Source organism: Ursus arctos, unplaced genomic scaffold (genome assembly GCF_023065955.2).
Source record: "Ursus arctos isolate Adak ecotype North America unplaced genomic scaffold, UrsArc2.0 scaffold_7, whole genome shotgun sequence".
NCBI lineage: Eukaryota > Metazoa > Chordata > Mammalia > Carnivora > Ursidae > Ursus > Ursus arctos.
This window is the reverse complement of record NW_026623089.1, coordinates 312,686-336,973: the sequence shown is the minus strand read 5'-3', so window position 1 is coordinate 336,973 and position 24,288 is coordinate 312,686. Positions and strand designations below refer to the sequence as shown.

General features: G+C 60.4%; 1 protein-coding gene across 3 annotated transcripts in view; it reads left to right on the top strand.

Moving 5' to 3' along the window:
* Positions 1-1,400: 1,400 nt before the first annotated feature.
* ADGRA1 (adhesion G protein-coupled receptor A1) overlaps positions 1,401-24,288 on the top strand; it is a 31,591-nt gene continuing 8,703 nt past the window's right edge. For 2 of the 3 annotated variants that reach the window (XM_057308726.1, XM_048219227.2), the window contains exons 1-4: positions 1,401-1,489; positions 9,312-9,439; positions 10,531-10,654; positions 14,975-15,120. In XM_057308726.1, the coding sequence (XP_057164709.1) occupies positions 1,487-1,489; positions 9,312-9,439; positions 10,531-10,654; positions 14,975-15,120 (401 nt within the window). In that variant the 5' untranslated portion in view covers positions 1,401-1,486. Of the gene's footprint in view, positions 1,490-9,311; positions 9,440-10,530; positions 10,655-14,139; positions 14,420-14,974; positions 15,121-24,288 lie in introns of those variants that run through there. The other variant, XM_057308727.1, reaches the window with a different exon arrangement.

The following is a 24,288-nucleotide window of genomic DNA, read 5'->3' as shown; positions in this document are numbered from 1 at the left end:
CTGCTGCCTCACGCTGGGGAAACGCACGTGGGCTCACCTTGCTGTGGGCAATTTGGATTTGAGAATATTTTAATATAAGGCCCATGAAAATTCCCCCGAAATCAATTTTCTTGCTCACATTCCTGTTCCTGGAACCCTTAACAGACACGGATTTCCTTTAAAAATAAATAAAACCATCCAGTCCTCCTTCCGCCTCCTTTCAGGGAGGCGTTTTAAGGCGAGTCGTCCGAGTCTGCTGGGAGCCAAGGCGGGACCGGCCGGTTGTCCCTTTAAACCGGCTCTGCGGCGGGGGCGCGCGGCCGGGAAGAACCATTCCCGCCCTGCCGCAGGGAGCCGGCCGCAGCCGCCCGCCGCCGGCGCCGCCCCCGTCCCCATGGTTACGCGCCCGCTTCCCGGCCGGTCCTCGGCCGGCGGGCGCGCGCTCCGAGCAGGCGCAGAGGCGGCCGGCCGTCCGCACGCCGAGTTCGGGGCCGCCCGCCGACTCCGCCGCGGGTCCGCGGTCCGCTCTGACTCATCCCCTCCGGCGCGAGCCCGCGTGGCCGCGGCGGCTGCGGTCCCGCAATCTGTTGCTAACTCCGCTCGCCCCTCCGGCCGGCCGCTCGGCATGGCGACCCGGCCCCGGGCGCCCACCACGCGCCGCGGCTGCCCGGCGCCGCCGCTCCGGCCGCTGCCGCCGAAATAGGTGAGAAGTTGAGCTGCGTCTCTCCGCCTCCCCGGGCCGCGGGCGGGTGGGCGCCGGCGCGGAGCCGCGGGACACACGGGCGAGGGGGAGCCGCGGCGTCCGGCCGTCCCCCTTCCCGGCCCCGGGGGCCAGCCGGCTGGGGCGGCTCCTGCCGAACGGGCGCTGCTCCGGACGCAGAGGCTGAATAACTTTGGGCTCCACGGGGGGCACGCAGCCACCGGCGAGGTGGGCATCGGGGGGCCACGCCGGCCCCCGCGTCTGCCAGCCGGTCTGGTTGCTCGTTAGGAGGGGGCTCCGAGGTCTGCTCAGCGCTCCTGACGGAACCGACAGACATGTTGCGGGGCTCTAGCAGCCAGGGCGCCGGGCGGCCCGCAGACGCCGGTTCCAGGGGGGAGAAGGCAGGGGTCCCAGGAGGGCGGCGTCTGGCTCCGCATGTCCCGCTTGAGGTCCCCAGACCAGCACGCAGTCTCTGTGTGTCCCGGGCGACCAAGCCCTGAGCCACACGCTCCAACAGGCTGGCCAGGTGGGGTGGCTGCGTGGGGCCAGCCCCGGGCTGAGGCCAGGGCCCCCTCCACCCTGCCCTGACCGTGCCCTGTCTTCACAGATGGGGACGGCCTCTTGACCCTCAACTGACCCCCTGTCGCCCCGAGGCACCCGTCCCGGGGCTTGACCCCACGGCCAGTGTGTGGGACCTTGACCTTCGGGACGGCCATGGAGGCCGGCGGGGAAGAGGGGGCCACATAATCGGCTCGGCGGCGACCCCACTCCGTCCGGCACTCACACTGCAGGAGCTTCGCAGGGCTCATGGTGAGTACGTGCCCCCACCGGGCAGTGGGGCCAGCCACGCCAAGGGCGGCCACCACTGCTCGCGGGGTTACCGCGTGGTCAGTTAGCGGCGTTGGGCCCCTGGTCTCCAGGACTGCCTGCTGGCCGCTCGGCTGTCCCTCATGCTAATTAGCAGCTGGCGTGCCGCAATGTGGAGCCATGTAATCAGGGCAGGAGACGCTGCCTGCGTCCCTCCCCCCAGGCTCAGGTCCAGGACCCGCGAGACCTCCTCTGGCCCCTGGCTGGGGTCCCCCCCCTCGGGTCCGAGGCCGTCGTGTGGCCTTCCCGCTGCAGCCCTGCCAGCCCCTTCCCCTCAGAAAGTTGGCTGAACGGCAGGGAGACGTGGGTGGGCTTCAGCAGCACGTACAGCAGACACGGGGAGGACGTTTCCCCAGAAAAGGGGGCACGGCTGCTGTCAGCAGCACGCAGGGCCATTAGGGGACTTGGCGTGAAGGCTCGTGAAGCTCCGGTGTGGTTGCTGCCGGCTTGGATTCTGGGAGGGCTGGTGGCCGAGTAAATAATGCATCGTGTGTGCTTGTGAGGGACGGCGACTGCCGAGGGCCCAGAGCGCGTGCGGGGAATGCCAATGGCCACAGGACACGTGGCTGGCAGCGGCCGTGGCTTGGACGCCAGCAATGAGTCAAATGCACACCCGATTGTCTGCTTCCTAAGGGGGGGGGGTCTGTCTGAGTCACTTGTTCGTTTCCTTCCTGTTCTGTTCGAGACGCCCAAACAAGGTCGGTGCCTGTTGCCAAGACTCAGCATCGTCCACACCGCTGCTCCAAGCCTCACTGGCCAGGAGGATGCCAGACACCCTAGAGGTTGTGCATCCAGACCCTACCGCTCCTCGGGAGGCCACCAGCCTGGCCAGGCCCTGTCTTCTTAAGGGACCACCTGTGGCCCCACGGTGCCTTGCCCGACATACCTGGGGCCTCTAGGTCAGCCCGTTTCTCAGGGTTTCATCCTCACTCAGGTTAGAGCCTTATTTGCAAAATGGAACCAGACAGCAGACAGAGGGTGAACCAGGAGATGCTGCCGAAGGCTGGGGGCAGGGGCAGGACCCCTGTGCCTCAGCCAGCTGCCCTGGCACCTCTTCCTGTCTGACCCTGACCCTTCCAAGCAGACCCTCCCTGTGTCCCATCCCCGGTGACTGTGTTCACATACTGCACTGCCCCCAGTCTCCACCGCTCGACACTGGCCCAGTCCAGGACCATGAGGACTGGTGGGTTACACTTGCCTGGAGGGTTTGGAGTCTCAGCAGTTTGTTGGGTTTTTTATTAACAAATAATGTGTTCACTGGAGAGTCTCCAAAAGAAATGGAGACCCAGGCCCCTACGGGGGCAGCTCTGGGGCAAGCATTCTTCATGAGCATTCCTGAGCCTGTTGTGTAGACGCCTGGGTGGCTTACCCCCGGGGCCCTGGCTATACAAGGAGGAAGACCAGGGTCTGTGAACAGCAGGGTGGCCCGACACTGCGCACCCCACACGGCCACACTCACGCCACCTGCGAGGCACCTGCCCTGGGCTGGCAGTCAGCTTCCCTGACACCTGAGGTCGGCAATCAGCCTTCTGGCTCCTGAGTGTGATGACACACGGTCTCCTGGAGCACCTCTGGGGCCACACTGATGCTAGTGTTGCACTGAGGCCCCTGTCCTCCCTTCTGGACGTGCGCCCCACCTGCCCTCGGGGCTCTGGCAGGACCATGAATGCACACAGACCCGGACACTCCTGCGGAGCCTGCAGAACCCAGGCCAGCGTCACAGCTGTTAGCAAACGAATGTGGACCTGTGTGTGCGGTGGCCCCGTTAGTGTTCAAATTCAAGCAACAACCAAAACACGTGTTCCTTCGCACTCCATGGTCTTCTGTGATCTTCACACTTAACCTCCCCAAGAGAACGCAGCGACGGGCACTAGAAGGGAGTAAGAAGTTGTCCAAAGTTGTGCACATTCTCCCCGTTTCCTTTTAGAGCGTAGGTCTTGTGGTTTGCCTGAGGAGCAGTGTGGTCACTGTGAGGGAGGCCACGTTCATTCTGCACAAGCGCTGTCTTCCCAGCCACACCTCCTGTGGCTGACAAGGCGTGGCGGGACTCCTCTGATCGTTGGGACATCAAGCAGATCTGAGAGGACAGGACTACCCGCTAGCTAATGTTGAACCCGAGAGGCAGAGACCCCACTTTGGTGGCTTCTCTTTGATGTGTCCCAGGCCCCGCAGGTGCCAGCAGCAGCCGAGAACCCTGCAGAGCCCCTACTCACTCTGAACTCAGGGCTGACCTCAGTGTCATCAGACTATCCTTTGCCATGTCCAGCAGGGGCTGGAAGCTGGGACAGGGTAAACAGCAAGGCCTACCCTGGCTGCGCTTGGAGTGCAGGCTCCCAAAGACACAGCATGCTCAGGACACCCTTTTTCTGTACATAAGCACCCCACATTTGAAAAGACAACAATGGAATTAAATCCCCTGAAAAGACCAGAGGTAGAGGCAGGGTGGAACTGTGGAAGCCTTGTTGGTGCCTGCCGCACTGCTGAGCAGGGGGGGTTAGGGAGGCCCCATCTGAGCTGGTCAAGACTCGGCCTGACCTGTATGCATGCCACAGCTCATCCAGGCTGCTCCCTAACAACCTCCAACCAGCCACACAAGGCACCCTCAAGGACCTGCACACCTGCACGCACCTGCACACACCTGCAAGGGCCTGCACCCACCTGCACGCACCTGCAAGGACCTGCACACATCTGTAGGCACCTGCACGCACATGCACTGGCCTGCACGCACCGGCACACACCTGCAAGGACCTGCACACACCTGCAAGGAACCTGCACTAGCCTGCACGCACCTGCACACACCTGCAAGGACCTGCACACACCTGCAAGGAACCTGCACTGGCCTGCACGCACCTGCACACACGTGCAAGGACCTGCACCCACCTGCACGCACCTGCAAGGCCCTGCACACATCTGTAGGCACCTGCACACACCTGCACGCACCTGCAAGGACCTGCATGCACCTGCAAGGACCTGCACACACCTACACGCACCTGCATGCCCCTGCAAGGACGTGCACACCTGCACGCCCCTGCAAGGACCTGGAACCCCACCAGTTCTCCCCTTGCCACTCTTCATTCAGCCTCATATTTAAATTTCTAAAAGTGTACAAGCTTACCTTCATCCCAGAAATGGAGACTGTATCACCCCATTGCTCCCCTGAATGTTAACCCCTGAGGCCGGTAACCCCAGGCCAGTAGGAGTCCGTGTGCTGTTTCCCACATACCCTGCCAAGAGAAAAATGTAACAAACTGTACAAATGTGATGTCCAATTAGGGTAATTTGTGCTCCGAATGAATAAATTACTTACCTTTTGCCTCTGCCTTTCCCCTGGGACACTTTCATGGAAGTCTGGCAGATCGATGAGATGCAATGATCATCAAAAACACAGACAAGGGGCGTCGGGCACTAATAATGAGATCCGTCTCAGTCGGTACAGAACAGAGGCAGAGGGGACGCCGAGGACGGTCTGCATCTCCCTGGTGGAAGAGGCCACTTTCCTACGCCGCCCCCCCACCCCCCAACAAAAGGGCCCCGTCTTGATCAGACGACTGACACCTGATATAATACCTCCTTCCTCTTTCTTTTTGTCTCTCTCTTAACATCCAAGTTGATTTATTTGCAGAACAAACCGAAAAGTACACATCCAACTGAAATAATAATAAAATGTAAAAGGAAGGTGAGCCTCAAGAAAAGGGAAAATACAAGCAAACCACAGGCAAGAGCTCCAAGCCTCCAGGCTCCACGGAGAACACAGGCCAGCCCGTGGGAAGATGGAAGCCCAAATTTCCCAGGGGGAAAGACAATCTCGCAAGGCTTCTAAAGGCAGAGCAGTGAGCAGGGATCGCGAGCTGGGGGCCACGGCAGCAGGATGGTTCTCTGGACTGAGCCCAGCCTCTCTGATGTGAGGGCCATGCTGGTCCCAAGGGCACTCAAGGGACCCGTCCCGGGGAGTCAGCCCCACACGTCACAAGGATCTTGTCTGTGGGACACTTGCAAAATAATTCCTCCAGGAGGAACTCGTACACGTGTGAACTTTAAAATATAGAATAATATCTCCCTTTTGCATTACCTACTTTGAATTTTAAATGTCACCTCTAAAAATATAGAAAGGCACAGTTGATACCTAACTTGGAGGAAAACAATAGGAGGCCAAATGGAATCGAAGCTCTGTGTCTTGTAAAGTGCACATTGCTGGTGCAGCTGCTCCGGAGCTCTGAAGCCCCCCACCTTGCTGCTTCAAAACGGGGCCCTCGGATGAGAAAGCACCCCCATTGGGGTGACCTCAGCTGTGTGCGCTGGCCTGAGCACCGTTCTCAGGAAGTACTGTGTCTTGAGTTGACACCCCGAAGCGTTTGCCTGTAGCAGGAATGAGGTCTGACTTCCCACTGGCTTAGCAGAAAGGGGTTGGGGTCTGTGGATAAAACTTGGCCGATAGGGTGCCCTTGAGCGTGAGTTCTCTGATGGCAGGTTCTGGGCACCAGACCCGCTTCTCCAACCCTGGGATGCTGTGCGGGGACACGGGGTGCCAGGCGTCACGGCAGACTCTGCTTTAGGATGGGTGTGCTTGCATTGCCCGGCCGCTCTCCACCCGCCACCCCTGCCCCCAGCAGGAAGGTGTGGGCCTTTGGGTGAGCAGTGATAGCACCCCAAGAAAGGCCAGGAAAGGACCGTGAGTCCCTGGGGGGGTGGGCGCACCCCAGGCCTCAACCCAAGACGGGCTCCATGCACAAGAAGCCCGTCCCAGCCAGGTCAAGCATCGGTTTTTTAGACCCCAGGTTAAAAACCGTCGTCTCTGTGAAAAGAACTAATGACACACACGAGGGCCTGGGCAATCTCTGGGGTGTGATCAGGCCTGACTTTCTACAGCCAGCTGGGCCGCTGTCCACCTGTCAGCAGCAGACAGTTTCAGAAGGAACGGCGGTGAGAAGATAATTACACATCAGGATTTGACCAGGAAAACTTGCTTTCCTCGAATTTTGCAGTGAGTTACAGTTGTCAGGAAGCTGATGCCGGCTGATGGTGACAAGCACCAAAAACCCAGACGTCCCCAGGGCCCCAGGGAGCGCTCCAGAAGCTGGGGCGGCAGGTAAGGGTGCGTGAGCACTTCCAGCAGCCGGCATAACCCAGGGAGCCTAGCAAGCCCCAGGGAGACAGACAAGCTGGGCTGCTCCATCTTCCTTACAAAACACCTATTCTTCACCAACAGACAATCGTGTCCTGCATCACAGAAACGTGTCCTTGCAGACGCAAGTTCCACGCTGCAGAATGGAGGGCCCAGTGGGTGCCTGCCACGGCCACCAAGGCCCCGGGTGACGAGTGTGCCTTAGGGAGAAGCCTTGTTGGGCGTGGGTGTAGTGACCAGGGCGGGCCAGGCCTGCAGGGCTCCAGGCCACAGTCAGCTGCCCCCACTTGTCCCAAGGGGGCCCTGCAGCCGTGGTGTCCCTGTCACCTTGAAGCTGGCATCCTTTGGCTGTCTTTGCTCCTGAGCTCATGATTTCATGGGAATTGGGGCCGCATGCGCACCATGGGTCCTGCTGAAACCCCAGTCATCTGGATGGGAGTCGTTGGTGTTCTGTGCACGTCTGCACCTGCCCTTCAGGCTTCCTGGCCCGTGGACAGTCGGGGCTGTGTGGGGCCACAATAGTGTCCAGCCTACAGTCTACCAGGCAACATGGTGCTCCTTCTTTGGTTACATCAGGTCAGCAGCTGGGTCAGGGGTGATCCTTCCGGTTTTGATCGTCAGCTAGGTCCTTCAGCGGTCAGACTGGGAGAAGTCCCTTGGTGTCCAGGTCGCTTGGCACCTTTCCATGGTGACAGGATTCCATCTGCAGTTGCCATGACAGCAGAGAGGTCTCTTTGAAAAGGTCCCTGGGCAGAGCAAGATCAAGGTGCAGAGGCCATGGCTGGACACTAGGGTGGCCCTTGGCTGTCCCTGGAATTCCCTCTGAACAATCTGACTTTCCCCGACTGGCCAGGGCCTTGTCTTAGCTGGACTGACGAGAAAGGAGGCAGCTTGAGCTCTTGCACGCACCGCCTTCCCAGCCCTGGCGAGGCCAAGGGCCCTTCAAGGGCATTTCTGTCCTTTTCTCGCATGACTCAGGCTGGGCACCATCCTGGAGGAGCACCGGCTGCTTCCTGCTGCCCTGAGTGCCCGGGGAGGAGCCCATCGCACATTCAGAGCCCGTGTCACTTGGGGTGGGTGCATCTGCCTTGGGCATTGCTGGCAAGGCTTCAGACGCCACCACCCGACCACCAGTCTGTTGTCACAACTGGGCAGCTCAGCGTGGTCTCACAGGGGACGCCCGGGCAGCCCTCTGTGGGCACCAGCCCCCGCCTGCCCTCCCCAAGCCGGGCAGGTCCTAGGGGCTGTGCGAGCAGAGCGTGTGGCTCAGAGCATGAGCTGAGAGGTCAAGAAAGGATTTCACCCTCTGACCTGGAAAGTGGAAAGAACAACAACCCCCCAACAGGGTGTATCCAGCTGCTGCGACGACCGTGACCAGCACCTGGGGGCAAGGGGGTTGGGGGAGCTGGGACCAGCACCCGGGAGGTGGCGTGTATAGCAGGGTGCCAGGGGATCATACCCAGCACCCCAGTGAGGGGGGCGGGCAGCCGTAACCAGCGCCCCAGGCAGAGCAGGTTAAAATATAGAACTGTCGCTCAGTCCTGGAGCCTGGAAGTCCAAGGTCAAGTGTCACAGGGTTGTTTCTCCTGAGGCCACCCTCCTGGACATGTAGACAGCCGCCTTCTCGCTGAACCCTCCAATGGCCTTCCCTCTGGGCAGGTCGTGTCCTAGTCTCCTTCTTATAAGGATGTGGGTCCTATAGAACCAGGCCTCACCCTATGACCTCCCGTGACCTCAGTCTCCCCCATGAAGGCCCACCTCCACTGAAGTCACGTGGAGCACGAGGACTCCAACCCCTCAATTGTAGGGATACGTTTCAGTCCACAGCAGGGTTTCCCTGTGACTCAGTGAGTCACAACACATCAAGGGTCTGGAACATTGCTCAGTGAGTGTCAGAGGTCAGAGGGGCATGAGGCCAGGGCTCCCATTGGCGCCTCTGGAGCCCACACAGCAGAGAAGGGTCTGTACCCTTGGGGTGCTCTCCTCCAGGGCACAGAAATCACCAGACTTGGTTGCTGGGTACCTGGCGGGGTGTGCGAGGCCTGCTCGCGTGACGCTGTGCTTTGCTGCCACGTTTTCTACTGGTCCCGGGGCAGGTAACTCTGGGAGCTGCCTGCGCTGACACGTGGGAGCTCACCTCATTGGTCTTATGGACAAAAAGACAAAACTCCCTCAGTTCACACGTCCAGCCATGGGCCTTGCCCCTCAGCTTCACGCCCCCGTGGGAAACGTGTTCCCCTTTGAACTCTGGCCTTCGACCCTGGGCTGCAGTGCTCTCCAGAGGGCTCAGGGCCACACTGCTCTTTCTCCATGACCGGAGTCGGCTCCAGGGACGTGACGCGGAATTCTCCTGGGAGATGCCGTAAAGCAGAATCTCAGTGTACCTGAGACTGAAAGTGGGACTGCGGGCATTTGCTGTGTGCCGCTGCCCCTGTGCACGGCTCCGTCCAGACCCTCATGGCGTGCAGCTTGGGGCCCTCAGGCAGACACGTTCCAGGGAAGCAGGTCACCCGTCACAAATCTCTGCTCGACTCCGCAGATGCCCCTGACGACCTGCAGGGGGGAGGCCCGACCCGAGAGATCCAGGCAGCTCTGCCTGGTGCATAGTCCCTGCTCACACGGTTTGCTCTGTGTTCTTTCCAGGATTTGAAGACTGTCCTCTCCCTGCCCCAGTACCCAGGGGAGTTCCTGCACCCCGTGGTGTACGCGTGCACGGCCGTCATGCTGCTCTGTCTCCTCGCCTCCGTCGTCACCTACGTCGTGCACCAGAAGTAAGGCCCCACTGTGCTCAAGACCCTGCAGTGAGAGCTGCCCTCACGTAGCAAGAAGTCCCTGAGGGCACCTCACAGATCGCCTGCCTAGCCCGGGGTGGGGGGGGGGGGCCTGGCTGCAGCCGAGCGTGGCCAAGTACTCAGGAACAGCCTCGCCCTTCCACTCTAAGCCTCCGTCAGGGTCTTCCCACAGTGGCCTCAGTTCAGCTGCTCCAAGAGCCCCATCCTTAGGAAGTTACAGTAGCTGCCAGAACCCTCACACACGTTTGCATTGTGCCTTTTAATCTGGTGGGGGAACGGGGACCTAGTTGTTTTTCTGCTGAGCTGGTTTCCCAGCCACCTCTGCCTGCAAGGGGTAGGGGGGTGACCTGGGTATGTCTGCATCACTCGAAGATGCACTGGGAAATGTGAGGAGGGGTCTCTGCCATGGTCAGGGTCAAGCCCATAATCAAAGTCATGAGCGAAGCCTAGACTGTGGCCATAACCACAGTGATGAGAAGAGGCTTGGGCGTGTCCAAGGCCACGGTCATGGGGAAGGACTGAGCAATCTCTGTCGTGGCCACAGCCAAGGTGAGGCCTAGTCATGGAGATGGTCACAGCCACAGACAACACCCTAGTCCAGGGACAAGGGTGGCTACAGGGGGCTCTTGCTCACAGTCACAGCCATGCCCTCTTCTTGAGGTACCAGACATCTGCACAGACAGGGAAGAACTCTGTCCTGGGAACCAGGAGGTGTGGCCAGGGGACCCCTCCCACCCTCTGTCTGTGCGACCACACAAGTCACAGAGTCTCAGGGCTTCAATATCAGCATCTGGCCTGTGACCAGGTTTGAGATTTCTCAAAACCCTTCCAGTCAGAGCATTCCTGCCTAATTTACCACAAAAGCACCCTAACGGTGGATTCAGCAAGTCCCTATGCCTTTCTCTCCATCTGGTCCTTCGGGTGCGCCCCCCCGACCCCCACTCAGTCACGCCTTGGAGGTCTTCAGCTCGGTCCCCGTGTGGACGGAGCACGGCATTTGGCTAAGGGGACTGCACTGCGCGCGTTGCCCTGCATGCCGGGTTCTGAAGGGAAACCTCCATCTCCCGTAGCGCCATCCGAATCAGCCGGAAAGGCCGACACACACTCCTGAATTTCTGCTTCCACGCGGCTCTGACCTTCACAGTGTTTGCCGGCGGCGTCAACCGCACCAAGTACCCAATCCTGTGCCAGGCGGTGAGTGTTGTCCGTGTCCTCGTGTTGTTACAAGATGTCAAGTGTGTATCCGCCCTGCTACCAAATGGGAAATATGCGATCACAGTCTTATTTATTAAAATACACTGGTTTGTCCAGACGCGCCTCCCGTATCGCGGCCTCTCCCCATCGTGAGGCCTATGGTTTCGCTCAGCATTGGATCATGTCAGAGAATCCGTTTCCCACTTGACCAGCTACCTGGACGTTCACTGTCCGGCAAACGGTGCTGGTCCCGGGAATGGGGTGGGAGCTGCCCTCCCACAGAAACTGCTGGGCAGGAGCACGGAGAAGGGGCCACCTGCTCCCCCGCCCCCGGCCAGGTAAGAATCCACAGATGCTGATGCCCAGGCTCTAGTGAGGGAGAAGCTCTGGCACCAGCAGGTGGCCAGGGAGTCCAGGCCACGGAGGCCCAGCCCCCACGTGGAACCGTGGCAGACCGCGCGACCTCACTCTGGAAGTTCTGCTCCCCTCTCAGGTAAAAAAGAGGGGCTTCAGAGCATCGCTGCATTGAGAACAAGTCACCAAAGTGTCTTCTCTCCCTGTGGCCTCACCTGGCGTTTCTTTATAAAAGGGGGAATACCTGTTGGTTCTGACAGAGATCAGAAGAGGCCCTTCCCCCAGCTGTCAGCCTGGTTCCCTGTGCTGCCGAGTGTGGCCCGAGCCCAGGAGAGGCAGCCCCAAGCCCAAGTTTCTCTGTGCGCTCCTCCCTCCGGCTCCTTGCCCAGCCCCTCTGTTCAGGGCCCCAGCTTCGCCCAGCTGGACAGTGACCTCCAAGTAGAGTTTCCTCCAACGCGGACAGTGGCCTCCAGGGTGGACAGTCTCTTCCAGATGGACAGTGACCTCCAGCGCCCAGGCAGGAGCCAGATGGGGGCTGCCCCACGGACCAAAGAGCATCTTACCAAGGACTCACCTCTTGGGTTTCAGTCACTGGGGGTGTGGGTCTGTCTGGGCCACATGGAGGGAGGCTCTCGGCCTCCAGAGGGTGTCAAGTTGCCCCCTTACAGCCTTTGCTCTGTCAATTCAACATTTATTGGTGGTTGTGGGAGGCGCTGGGGCCTGATTACCTGACACTCAGGGGCACTAGCGCCAACCTTGGTGGTGGTCTCTGCACACGAGATAGCCTGTCCCCTGCACAGATGGCGGACGACTGCCCCTCGGTGAGAGGCTGCTCCCACAGGGGCGCCCTGGGGAAGAATCGGGCGGTGAGATCCCGCTGCAGATGCCCGCCACCGGGCAGCACCCTGCTCCGGAGCCCAGGCTTGCTTGCATGCAAATCCCTGTCGGGGCTGTCCACCCCATCAGAGGCTGGCTTCTCCCCTGCACACGAGCCCCCCCAGAAAAGCTGCCAGCACACACGTGGAAACCACGATGAGGGGCAGACACGCTTCCTGAAGCCTGTGGAGTGGTGTGGAAACAGCCGCAGCAGGGACACAGGAAAATCCGATCCACATTCCCCCTGTGAGCGCCGTTGAGGAGCGGAGCCGTCTGCGAGCCGTGAAACGGATTGTATCTCCATATCGCACTCGGCCACTTGAGTGACCCCTGCGCAGGGACCCTGGCGGTGAGGAGCCTGCTGCTCCCAGGCCCTGCGGCCACCCCCCAAGCTCCTCGGCACCACGGGGATAAACCTGGGAACTGTACCCATGCTCCAGCCTGGATGGAGACTCCTGGAGACCGGGTGTACTCGTGGCATCTGAGGCCCGGCCCATTAGCCGGGTAGGCACCCCAGGGACAACACAGGCCTGGTCAGGTCCAGAGAGGCAGGGTCTGCCAAGATGACGTTAGCGTGAGAAATGGTTGATTGTCTTGTGCTGACAACCCCTCAGGCCCCCGGTCGGAGGGAGTCAGCCGATGAGCTCTGGAGCAGATGCCCCCTGACCTCCCAACTACATTTCCACAAGGTTCCAGGTGCATGATTCACTCACTCGTTCATTTGCGAACATGCATCAGGACCTGACCCACCTTTGGGAGTGAAGCCACACGAGCCCTGGCTGGGCTGCCCTCCAGCAGGCAAGGAGGGACGGAGGGCCTCATGTGCATTCGAGAGAACAGAGCTGGGGCCCAGGTGAGGCAATGGGGGGGGGGCCTGCAGTGCTGGAGAGCCCGGCCAGCCCTCAGGGTGACATTCTCCCTGGAACTCCCCAAACATTTCTGTAACACAGGCAGATGCTTTGCAGACGCCAACAGAGCATTGGCTACTAGTGCAGAGGCCATGCCTGGCTCAGCCAGCACGCCCGGCTCTGCCCATGACTCGCTGCAGAGGAGGCAGGCCTGAGGAGACGCACCTGGGACACCGGAGCATCAGAGGACGGGATAGTTAGCCTTACTGTGTTGATGGGAACAGTCGCGGGGCCGACATCTGGTCAGACATCGTTCTGGGTGCCAGTGTGCAGGTGTGGATGAGGTCAGCCCTGGACTGGGCCCAGTAGGCGCCCTCCCCATTGTGGGGCTCGTCCGCTCCCCTGGGGGTCTAGGGATAATGGCAGAGGAGGGAGAGATTCTCTCTGTGCCTGTCCAGGCTGGGACATCAGTGTCCAGCCCCTGGACTCAGCTCTCCTGAGCCTCCAGCTTGCCCACCACGGATATCAGACGTCTCAGGGTCCTCATCTCCGAGAGCCAATTCATCCTGGCAAATGTGGTTTTCCTCTGGTGGCAGCCAAGTCTGCCCCGTTCTGACAAGGGACAGCGCGCCACCACCCCGGGGCCTGGCACCTGAACATGGGATACCCCTGGACCCCCCCCGTCCAGCTGTGGCTCAGACTCAGGGTAAGATGATGCACCCCACGTGGCCCGGAGCTCCGGTCGACAGAGAACAGATGGTCGCTATGGCAACAAGATGACCAGGAGTCTCATTAAAGTCCTGAGTGACATCATGCACACCAACAGCCTGCCGCTGGTGGTCCCACGTGATAATGACGTCATCGTCAGTGCTGACCCTGGGTTGGCGGTGTGAGGGCCCATGGCTGCCTCCTTCCCAGGATGGCGGCAACCTTGTCTGGAAGCCAGGGCTGGGTCCCTGTGACCTCCCTGCGTCCATCCTGAAGTGGGTGTCTGAGAGGCGGAGTCCCACTGCTCACTCCGTCCAGCAACCCCACAAGCGAGCGGGGGGCCGTCTGGGCGGGGCTCCGAGCAGCCGGACAGCATCGGAGCCAGCTCCTCCCCCTCCTCCTGATCCCAAGGCTCCTCCGAGGACTCACGACTATTTCTGTTCATCTGTGATGACGGCCACAATGCTGCCCCCTGAACAGAGAGACTGACCATCCTTCAGGCGAGGGCCAGGTGGATGTGGCCCCTTTCTCCTTCTGGTTCAGGTGCAGAGAGTGCTTGCCCCCCGGGTCCCCGCTGGGGTTGAGGCCTGCAGGAGGTCCGGCCAGGCTGAGGAAACGGTTGGACTGGCCACATACATGCAGGGAGCCCACCTGAAACCGCAGACGGCCCTGGGGATCCCCCCCACGCATCCCATTCTCATCGATTATCCTGGAGTTTTCTAAGAAGTGAACATTGAACTCTGGATTTGATAAATCATTATAACGCAATGTTAGCTTTATTCAGAGAATCTCTGTATTCCTTAAACATCTATGCCCTTTCCAATCACAGCCATAATTTACTTGTCATTGTGAAATGTCAGGTTATTGCTTCATAGGTAACCGTGTTTCACAGAACCAGGTGCAGACCAAGGAGGGGATGCATAATTAGCTAAGGAAGTAACTGCAGCCAGGGGACCAACGTGGGCAGCTGCCGAGAGCAGTGAGTAACTCGGCCTTGTGGGGAGTAGATTTCGGCATCTGATCCTGAAAGGGTTCTATGTCATACACACTCCCAGCACCAGCCTACTGGGAGACCCCTGCTGCGGGGCCGCCGAGCCCAGAGGAAGTCCTCCCTGGGGCCCTCGGGTCCCACGTCCAGGCCGCACTGACCCTAGACACACGTGCACAGGCCTGTGTGCAGGCACGGTGTGCGCGCAGCTGAGGGGCACGTATGTGGCCAGCCTCACGTGGACTGCCCCAGGAGTATCGTGTGCACAGGCCCGTGTGCTCCCAGCCCCATCTCTCCACAGGGCAGCAAAGCTAACCAGTGCCAGAGCCTTTGCAGCCCTCCCTGGGAAGTGGGACATCTGCCCTGAGTGGAGGCCCCACATACCCTCCTGCTGGTCTCATTCCCTGTCACTATCGAGCTGCCTCCCGAGAAAGCAAAGGGAGCAGCGGGGCTCAGACCCGGGCCTCGGGGAACACACAGTGTCCAAGGGCAGCACGCTGGGGGAGATGGCCCACGGAGGCCCGGCTGACCCGCCTCTCCCCACAGGTAGGCATCCTGCTGCACTACTCCACGCTGGCCACCATGCTGTGGATCGGGGTGACTGCCAGAAACATCTACAAGCAGGTGACCAGGAAGGCTCCACCGTGCCCGGGCGCAGACCAACCACCATTCCCCAGGCAGCCCCTGCTCAGGTACTCGAGCACCCACGGGTGCGGCCATCTCCACCCCCAAGGCACCCAGAGCCCCAGTTTTGGGCTACCTTTGGAGGTCTCAGCAAACCGGCTCACAGGCAAACTTGGGGACCAAGGACGATCCACTCTGCACAGGGGGCCGGGGTTGGGGGGGCGCTGGGGGCAGGGTGGGGTGTCAGAGATGGGATGTCGGGGTGCTGGACACAGTCGTGTGCTGGGGGCCCTGCTCATTAGCTGGGGAAACTGAGGCGGCTCAGTCACCAATCCCAAGGTGGCCACACGGCCTGGGCCTTTCAAGGCTGGGTGGCAGATGGGTTTGGAGACTGTTACTTGGTCAAGCTGGGAGGGTTTTGGGGTGGGCAGCTGATGCCACTGTTAGGCTGTGGCCTGGGCCCTGGACTGTGGACACCCAGCCCCTTGGACTGAACTCTGTCCAGCTCCAAATTTGAAGGGCCATCTGGGAATACTTCAGTGTACCTAAAACTCATCAGAAGAACTCATTTTGAGGCAGATAAAACAACGCCCTGTGTTGTTCAGTAAATAAGGAGACCTCCCCCAGAGGTTTACTGACACTGAGTTTCTGGAGCTAGCAGACCCGTTGCCACACAGCTAGCAGGGCCCATGGCACTCTGCTGCAGACGCCGGCCGGGGAGGCAGGGTTCCCGTTCCTCATTCCTCCTGCCAGGGAGGCCCCCATTCCCTGGGGTTCAAGAATCACTCTCAGAATGAATGCCCTGGTCTATAATTGATTGAAAAGCTGCCCGGCTTTTTGAAGAACAACATGGCGGCCTCGGAATATTCCAGAACCTTTCTGTCTGATGGTGTCACATGTGCATAATGAACCAGACTCCCTGGTGCTTCCAAGCAGTGGGCCCAGGGCCTCAAGGCACATGCCCCATGGGCTGTGGGCTCTGTGGGCACGTGCCCGTGGGCTGTAGCCTCCGTAGGCATGTGCCCTGTGGGCTGTGGGCTCAGGAGACCCAGGACTAGAGGGGCATGGGCCCGGTGGCTGTGCTCTAAGCTGGCTGTGTCACACCTGCAGGTCGCTCTGGGACATTTGCTGTTCCTGCTGTGCTTTCTGGAAACCACTGTCACCTCTCCCTCCATGTTCCCTCTTTGGTACAAAAGCTTAACATTGGGGGACCGGGGGGGGCATGTGATGTGATTCCAGCAGCTCCCTACATGACGACCCCTCTGGCAGGATGAGGCTCGGGAGGGTGGGGACACTGGCTCTGGGCTCCGCTGAGGGCCTGCCCTCCTTCGCTGCTTTCTCTGGCCAGGCCTGGCCTGAGCCAGTGGTGAGAACCCCCAAGGCTAGGGGCCAGAGTCTTTCCTCCCAGAGCCCCCTGGACTTGCCATCTGCCCTCCAGCCATAGGCCTCCTTACCGGCGATGGCTCTTTCGACTGGCCCCAGTAGGCATCCCTGTATCTGTGTCCCCGACCCCATTCCCAGCACGGAAATGTAGCTCCTGAGTTTTCTGGGGGAGGAAGAGCCCCCAGGCCTCGTGCTGCCTGGCCTCGCCCTACGCTGATCAGAGCAGCACAGCAGGTCCCGCTGACCTGCGGCGGGGCCAAGAGCTGGGTACGTGGTCTGCAGGCAGGCAGGCGCTCCTGTGTCCTCCCTGCTCTGCAGTTTTCCAATGAGAAATAAAAAGAAAGTAGTCGTGGGTTAGGACCGTCTGTGTGAGCTCAGAGCATGCAGTTTTTTGAGAAACTGGAGGCCAGTTGTCTCACTTTCCATGTTGACCTCGCTGCCAGGTGGCCACAGAGATGCAGCAAGGGGTGTGTGCCACAGGGGAGTGGGCCTGTGGGGGCCAGGGCCCTCGCTGTCTCTGCGGCCCGCACGAGGGTCTGCCTGCTCGTCCAAAGAACCCCTCTGCGCAGCTTTGGGGAAAACCAAGCCCATTTAGAGATTTCAAGGCAACTCTAGCCACATAGAATTTTAAAGGACTCTGGAGTGGAGGAACATTTTGGGCCTGACTCCCCCCCCCCCCCCCCGCCTGAGCCCTGGGGGCAATCCTCACCTAGCAGAGGCACTGCCAGGGCCAAGACCCCGAGTCCGGGTGTCAGACGTGCTGCCTTTGAGTCAGGGCCGGCTCAGGGAGCAGAGGGGACACGTGGCTCTCGTGTTTCAGGACTGGTTTGTCTATTCGCGGTGCCTTACAATTCCGTATGATCGTTACGATCTGTTTTCCCATTTCTGCAAAAATGGCCACTGGCGTTTTGATGGAGCTTGCCTGCCCTACAGAGCCCTTCAGGAAGAGTCGTTGACACAGTAACGTTAACAGCATCCGGTCCGTACCCACGGCCCAGCTCTCGGTGTCCTCGGGTCTGCGTGATCTCTGCTGGTGACGTTTACAGCCTCAGCGCACTCGTCCTGCACTGCCTGGGTTAGATTTCTTCCCTAAGGGTGGCTTTTACGCTGTTTTAATGGGACTGTCTTCTTCACCTTCGGGTCGGTCGCTGCATACGTGCAGAAACACAACTGAGTTTTGTGTGTCGGTCTTGTGTCCTGAAGATTTGTTGAACTCGTTCACGAGCCCCGAGAGCTGTGGGTTCCTTAGGATCGTGCGTATGTGGTTCCGTCATCGGCCCACAGGGACTCCTACCCAGTCCAGACGGCTTTTAGGTTTAACTCTGCCTGGCTGGGACGTCCAGCACAACAGGAGCCTCCCTCTCTCTCTCTCTCTCTCTCTCTCTCTCTCTGTCGGTCCGGCTAGCGATTGGCCAGTTTTGTGGACTGTTTTGAAGAACCCGCGAGGGGTTCATACATCTCCTGTGAGGTTTTCCCCTTCTTTGGGACCTCTGCCCCGGTCTGCACCGCTCCCGTCCTCCTGGTAGCTGCGAGTTCACTTTGCTCGTCTTCTTTCTAGTTCCGTACGGTGTAAAGTTAGACTAGTCATTTGAGATCTTTCTGTCATTGTACATGGTCACGGCTATGGATTTCTCTTGGGGCGATGCTATCGCCACATCCCATGATTCGGGCATGTTTGTCATCGTTTTTAACATTTTCTGATGCTCCTGTTTTCTTCGGCCCACTGGTTGCGTAGCATATGCTGTTTAACTTCCATACATGCTTAGGTTTCAGGGCAGAGGCCTTTCGAGACCTGTGCCAGCTTCAGTGGCGAGCTGAGGGAAGGAAATCCCAGCTCCACCAAAGTGGCCCGTGGCTTGGGAGGACGTCCCCGTTACAGTGACGGGAAGCACATAGTACCTCATTCCTGCCCTCATTCCTGCCCGGGGCTCCGGTGTGACTGTCGGCTGAATGTGAACCCCGTCCCTGTCCCTCAGCCCTGACCCAGTGCCTCCTGCCTGGTGTCACACCTGCAACCGAGAGGTGAGATCTTCGACACTGGAAGTGCTGCCCCTGGGCCTCGGAGATGTGGCTTGGGGACAGGACAGACTCAGCTGGGGGTGCAGGTCCCGGCCCCAGGATGCTCTGTCTCTCTCAAGCAGGAGGGCGAGGTCTTCGGGCAAGGTCAGTGCTGGGAAGTGCAGGACGCATTTTCAAGGGTGATGACCTTGGGGGTAGGGCGTGAGAGAGGTCAGCTCGAGAGAAGAGCTGCTCTATGGGGTCAGGATTGGTGACAGACACAGGAAGGCTGCCAGCCCCGGTGACCATCACCAAGGCCTCTCTGATGCAAGGCCACTGCACCTTGCTCATCATGTGGACTCTCTTCCAAAACAACCCAAGGGTCTCTGCTGCCAGAACCCAGCCCCATCCCACTGGGGCCACGCCGGTGTCCACGTGCTCCTGGATCCAGACCTTCGCATCCCATGGCGGCTGATGCCTCTCCCTGGGGATCCTGACAAAACCCACCAGTGCGTCCACATGGAAGGAACCCCACATCCCCTGTGTGTCCACCAGGAACTAACCGCAACCCCATGTCCCCAGTTCAGCATCCCATCATCCGTGTCAGAAAGCTGCCATTGCTCCAGAGTATTCTTGTCCCCCTGCCCAAATCAGGAGCTCCCAGGCCCTGACTCTGCCCCCCAACCCTGCATCTCCCCATCCCCCGCAGGCCTCTGGCTCCTTTCCTGGTGGCCGTGGGTCCTGCCACCACCTTGCAGAATCCCCCTCCTGAGGGGGAGGCCTGGCGGTGCACTCCCCTTCCCAAAGCACGCAGGGCCGCCCGCTGCTGCCCAGCCTGGCCCCCGGCCTCCAGCCGGCTTCTCCACCTCTCCAGCCACAGTGCCCACGACTAGATGCTCAGACCCCACCTGCCCTCCTCCCCGACCCTGCGTCACCCCAGTGCATCTCCCTGGGGCTTTTGCAGCATCCTCCCGTGGCCCGAGGGAAGGACTGTGTCCTCAGATCCCAGTACACAGCGCCTACACATTTGATGGGGAAATGATAGGAACTCAATAAATATTTTTTTAATTGGCCTTGAATGAATAACCTTAGTTTAAATCCTCCATTTTACTCACAGGACTGAGTCTGGAAGAACCCAAGCCCAGGGTTGATAAATGCTCCCTTCTGGCCAGAGGGCAGGTCCCAGGAGAGCAGCCGTGGGGTCAGGCGTGAAGATGTGCCCTGTGGGAGAAGCCGAGAACGAGGTTTCCAAGGGGACGTTCGCTTTGCTCACAGAGAGAGGGTAGCTGTGTGCCACGCGGGCACAACCAGGGGTGCTCACCCCTGCAGGTGGAGCAGATGCCCTCTTGGGAGCCCGGCTGGGGTCCGCCGTCAGCCCCAGCAATTTCACCGGGCGGTCAGAAAGCCGGTCAGGCAGGCAGGCACTGGCAAGGCCCGGGTCCGGGGTCAGGGTTTCAGCCACTTTGGGTGTGGCTCCTACTCAGGACTGGGAGGACAGTATTGAAGCAGCAAAGGTGAACTCCAGGCGGGGGGTCCACACAGAACCCGGTCCTTCCTCTGGTAGCAGAACACACACAGGGTTTCTGCCCCGGAAGCCGGCTTGCAAGTCGGTCAGGGTTTTCTCTGGGGACCACCCACTTGGCCGCCCCATCTATGACCCTGCAGACCCCAGAGGAAGGTGGACGTTCCTAAGACCCGGCCCGGCACAAAGAGCGACTTACCCGTCAGGTACATAGGAAACGCAGAAAACTAGGTCCCCAACGGCAGCCCAGAGCAGCCCCAGGACGCACCCTCCAGGGAGAGGCCAGGCCGCCAGGTGCAGCCAGCATCCTCTAAGACAAGCCGGCCACCTCCCTGCTCGCTTCCAACCACGTGGCTGAGAGAAGAAAGACAAGCTGAGGGGCAGGTTGGCTCAGAAACACTGGAGGAGAAAGAACAAGGCTGCTTTTGCAGATTGCACCCACCTCGTCCACAGAACAGGACTCGTGGCTGGCCCTGCCTCCGAGAGGTCTCGTGGTGCTGTGGACTCCAGACCAAAGCCACACCGCCCATCTGGTGTGTCCTCGGTTCACTTTAATGGCTACTCGCACGTCTTCTCTTCCTGTCCCACCTCCATGGGCAACACTACAGGCAATTTAAGGACCACGGCCCCCAGCACACCGCGGAGACTTCCAGCACAGCGGCTCTGCCGGCACAGCTCCAGCCCTGAGCACTTGGACGTGTGCTGGGAGAACAGTGCACGTCCCAGGCAGAGTGCCATGCTGGCTGGCTGGGTGGTAGCCATGGAGCCCCCCAACCATGCTGTTCGGCCCCCTGCAGCAAGGTCTCTTAGTAGACACACCTTCCGCAGGCTTCTACTCCCTCCACTAGGGTCTCCATCCGTGCAGTTTACCTTTCTAACAAAATGCTGCTGGCTGGGGGCTTACGACCAGCAGAAGTGTGTCTCCCAGTCTGGAGGCTGGACGCCTGAGGTCAGGAGTCAGCAAGCTCAGTTTGACTGGGAGCAGACCTCTTGCCATGTCCTCAAGGGCAGAAGGGGCAGGGGCTCTCCAGGGCCTCTTTCATAAGAGCACTGACCCTGGTCCCAAGGGCTCCATGCTTATAGTGCACGGCCTCGCACACCTTCCCCTTGGGGTGGGGCTTCCCGGTATGAATCTGGGGACACACACTGAGACCAGAGCAGCTCCCGAGGGACGCTGCCTCACAAGCAAATAGACCTCCCTGCTGTGCATCTCTGGTTGCTCAGGGCCGGGCCCCAAGTTCGCTGCATATGATTACGTCCTCATTTTGCAACCACCCCTCCTGGCCTTCCTGACAACATGCTCCTAAGTCGTTCCCTATTATTTAAGGTCTGATAGTGCTGCTTCTTGAAACATGGAGCTGCCCTAAGACCCAGGCACTCACGTTCTGGATGCGTGAGCTCTGTGGTGAAGGGCACTTGCCCATCCACTCACCAATGTGCAGCTGCTGCCAAACTGGACGGCCCTGCCCAGTGGAGGGATGGTTCCCCGAGGCTCCCTCCACAGGAGCCCCTCTGGGATGGCAGTGCACATCCTGGGAAGCAGGACTTGGCACCTGCTCTCAGCGTCTTCGTACAGGCCCCCGACGCGGCCACAGGAGCCCCCAGGAGCCCGTGTAGCACCCAGTGGGAGGCTGCCCTGCATTGGGGGGGGCTCCAGGGCCATCAGTGAACTGAGCACGGCCCACCCAGGCTGATGCCCATGCCCTCCCGTGACTTCACGAGGCCACCCCTGGGGGCAGAGGTCCGGTCCCCAGACCTGGCTTCAGGACTTTGGAGCTCTTTTCAGGCAGAAGGGGTCGTGCAGCCCCACAGGCTGGCACCTGCCAGAGTGCACACCTGCAATGTGTCAGCACATCCTCGTTCGTCATCACGGGGCAGCCGGTTCCATGTTAAAGGTTGGGGCACATTTCCGTGTGCGGTGCTCAGCACAGGCATGGCTCTCCTTCTCTGCGTGACCCCCAAGGTCTTGCAAACAGCTTTTCTCCAAACCCGCGTGGCTACTGCGAATCGGCATGCTGGTGTCTCTGAGGCCCTGGACGCTTGGCCAGCAGCACACTCAGACAAGAGCGGCAGGGCCTGTTCGGTCTCAGCTGAAACCGTCAGTCTGATTTCTTGGAATTCGGAAGTCCCGGCCAGTATGAAGGATGCTAACTGGACCCGGAGATGAGCGTCTGTTGGACGGATCCTGTGTGGGGGCGGTGCCTGCGGCAGGTGCCTACAGTCCCCCACAACTGCACACAGATATTCATGCTCCTCCAGCTCGAGTGGGCTGGTCGCCTCGTGTCCACACCTGGCCCGGACGGCTCCCTGGTGACAAACGGTCCCAACACGTCGTGGGTTCTCTCCTCCGTGAGTGGGGGCACCGGCGGGACAGCACCAGGGCCAAGTAGTCCTGGTGGACTCTTCAAAAGAGGAGGTGCCTTTTGGGGGAGGGGGTGGCTTAATCGAGGTCCAGAAGGCCCGAGTGGTCAGTCCCTAGAAGGGCTCCTGGGCCTCCTTCTATCGCCTGAGTGAGGCCGCACCAGCCTGCGGGCAGGGCATCGCGTTCCCGAGTGCCCCTCTCACCGCCTTGCCTCCCCGGCCTGGGTGAACATGGCCGTGGGCAGCGTCCACCTGGGTGGTCAGCAGCAGGCAAGGGGACAGCCTCCAGAGGAGAGAGAAGCAGCCAAGGGCTCCGAGTCTGCGGAAGCCGGGCCCCAAATCTGGACTCAGCTGAATCCCGGGCCCCTGGTGGATGGTCCGAGCGGGACAGCGGTCGCTGACCAGCCTGACGACGCACTTGACCGGCAGCCTCCTCCATGAAGACTTGTTGCAAGTCCAGGGAGGAAATGCACTAGGAGCCGCGAGGAAAGGCACGGAGGGGTGTGCAGTGAAGATGCCCCAGAGACAGGCCACACAGGTGGACTGGCAGCCACGCTGAGCACGAGAGGCTACGTGGGTTACAAATAGCTTTTCCTACTCAGGCCTCTAGAGGTGCGTGCGCACTTCCTCAAGGGTGACCCTCCCCCACCCACCTCCGCATCCAGCTCCAACCCACAGGGTGCCCTGGGGACGTGGGAGCGGGTGTGGCTTGGGACCATATTCCTTTTCTGCTTCTGATGTGACAAACGACTTAAAACAGCACATTTATTTTCTCACGGTCTTGCGGGCAGAAACCCCAATTTGGTCTCCTGGGCTACATCCAGGTGTGGCCAGGCTGGCTCACCTGAGGCTCCAGGGGAGAGAGGGCTTCTTGCCTCTTGTGGAGACACCTATGCTCCTCGCCAGCCTCCCTCTGACCTCCCTCCCGTCTGACCTCTGCCCCCCTTACAAGGACCCCTGGACCACATCAGGCCACCCAGGTGCTCCGGACCATCCCCGGTGCCTGCACCCACCGCTTGGTCACGTCTGCAGGGTCCCTCCGCAGCATGGGGTCAGCACACCCGTGTTCTGAGGGCCGTCATCAGCCCGCGGCAGGGACGGACTTCACGTTCCTGAACTTGCATATCCCGTACCCACCCCAATTACTCATTGGACCACCCGACCCCGAATGTCACTTTGCTCCGCACTCAGGCCATTGCTGGGATCTCCCCCCCTGCCCCGTGCCGCTGTCCCCCTGCTCCTCGAGGAGCCCAGGCCAGTCCCCCACCTCACCCCCCTCCCCAGGTGCCTGCGGCCCTGCCCTGTGTGTGTCTTAGGGTCTGGTGTGGCCTCACGGGGCAGCAGCTAGGGTTTCCTCGGGGTCCTGGTTCACCCTTCTTCCTAGAAACGCTCCCCTAGAGGAAGAGGCTGGTCTGACCCTGGCAGCCAGGTGAGCTCCCAGACATCTAGCAGACCTGCCCTGGACGGTCTGTGTGGTGACCCGGGAACGCAGAGACGTGAGTGGTCCATGGCCAGTGTCTTCTGGGGCTGTGCAGGGCTGCTGACCCAGCGGGCAGGATTTCAATGTCATGAGAGACGGCAGGTCAGTGACAACGGCAGGACAGGATGCCCAGGAGGGAACAGGAGCCCCCAAGGGAGAGGGTGTGGCTGGAGTTGACCGGTGATGGGGCCAAAAGTGTCCCCAGCCACTGGGCGTGCTGAAGCTGGTGCAGAGTGGTCCACAGCGGGGACGGGCAGGCCCGCAAGTGTCCCGCATGTCCACCGTGCTGAATGCCCAGCAGCCCCAGCAAGAACAGCCGGTCCAGGTGGGGGCACCCGCCGTGGCCTGCAGCGCCCTCTGCCGACAGAGCCTGTGCCACACGAGCCGAGCTTGGTCCAGGAAGCTTGGCAACTTGGGGTTGACACAGCTCAGGCAGAGGCAGGGGGAGCCCCCGGCCAAGGAAGAGGCACCCAGTGGCTTGAGAGGCCGGCC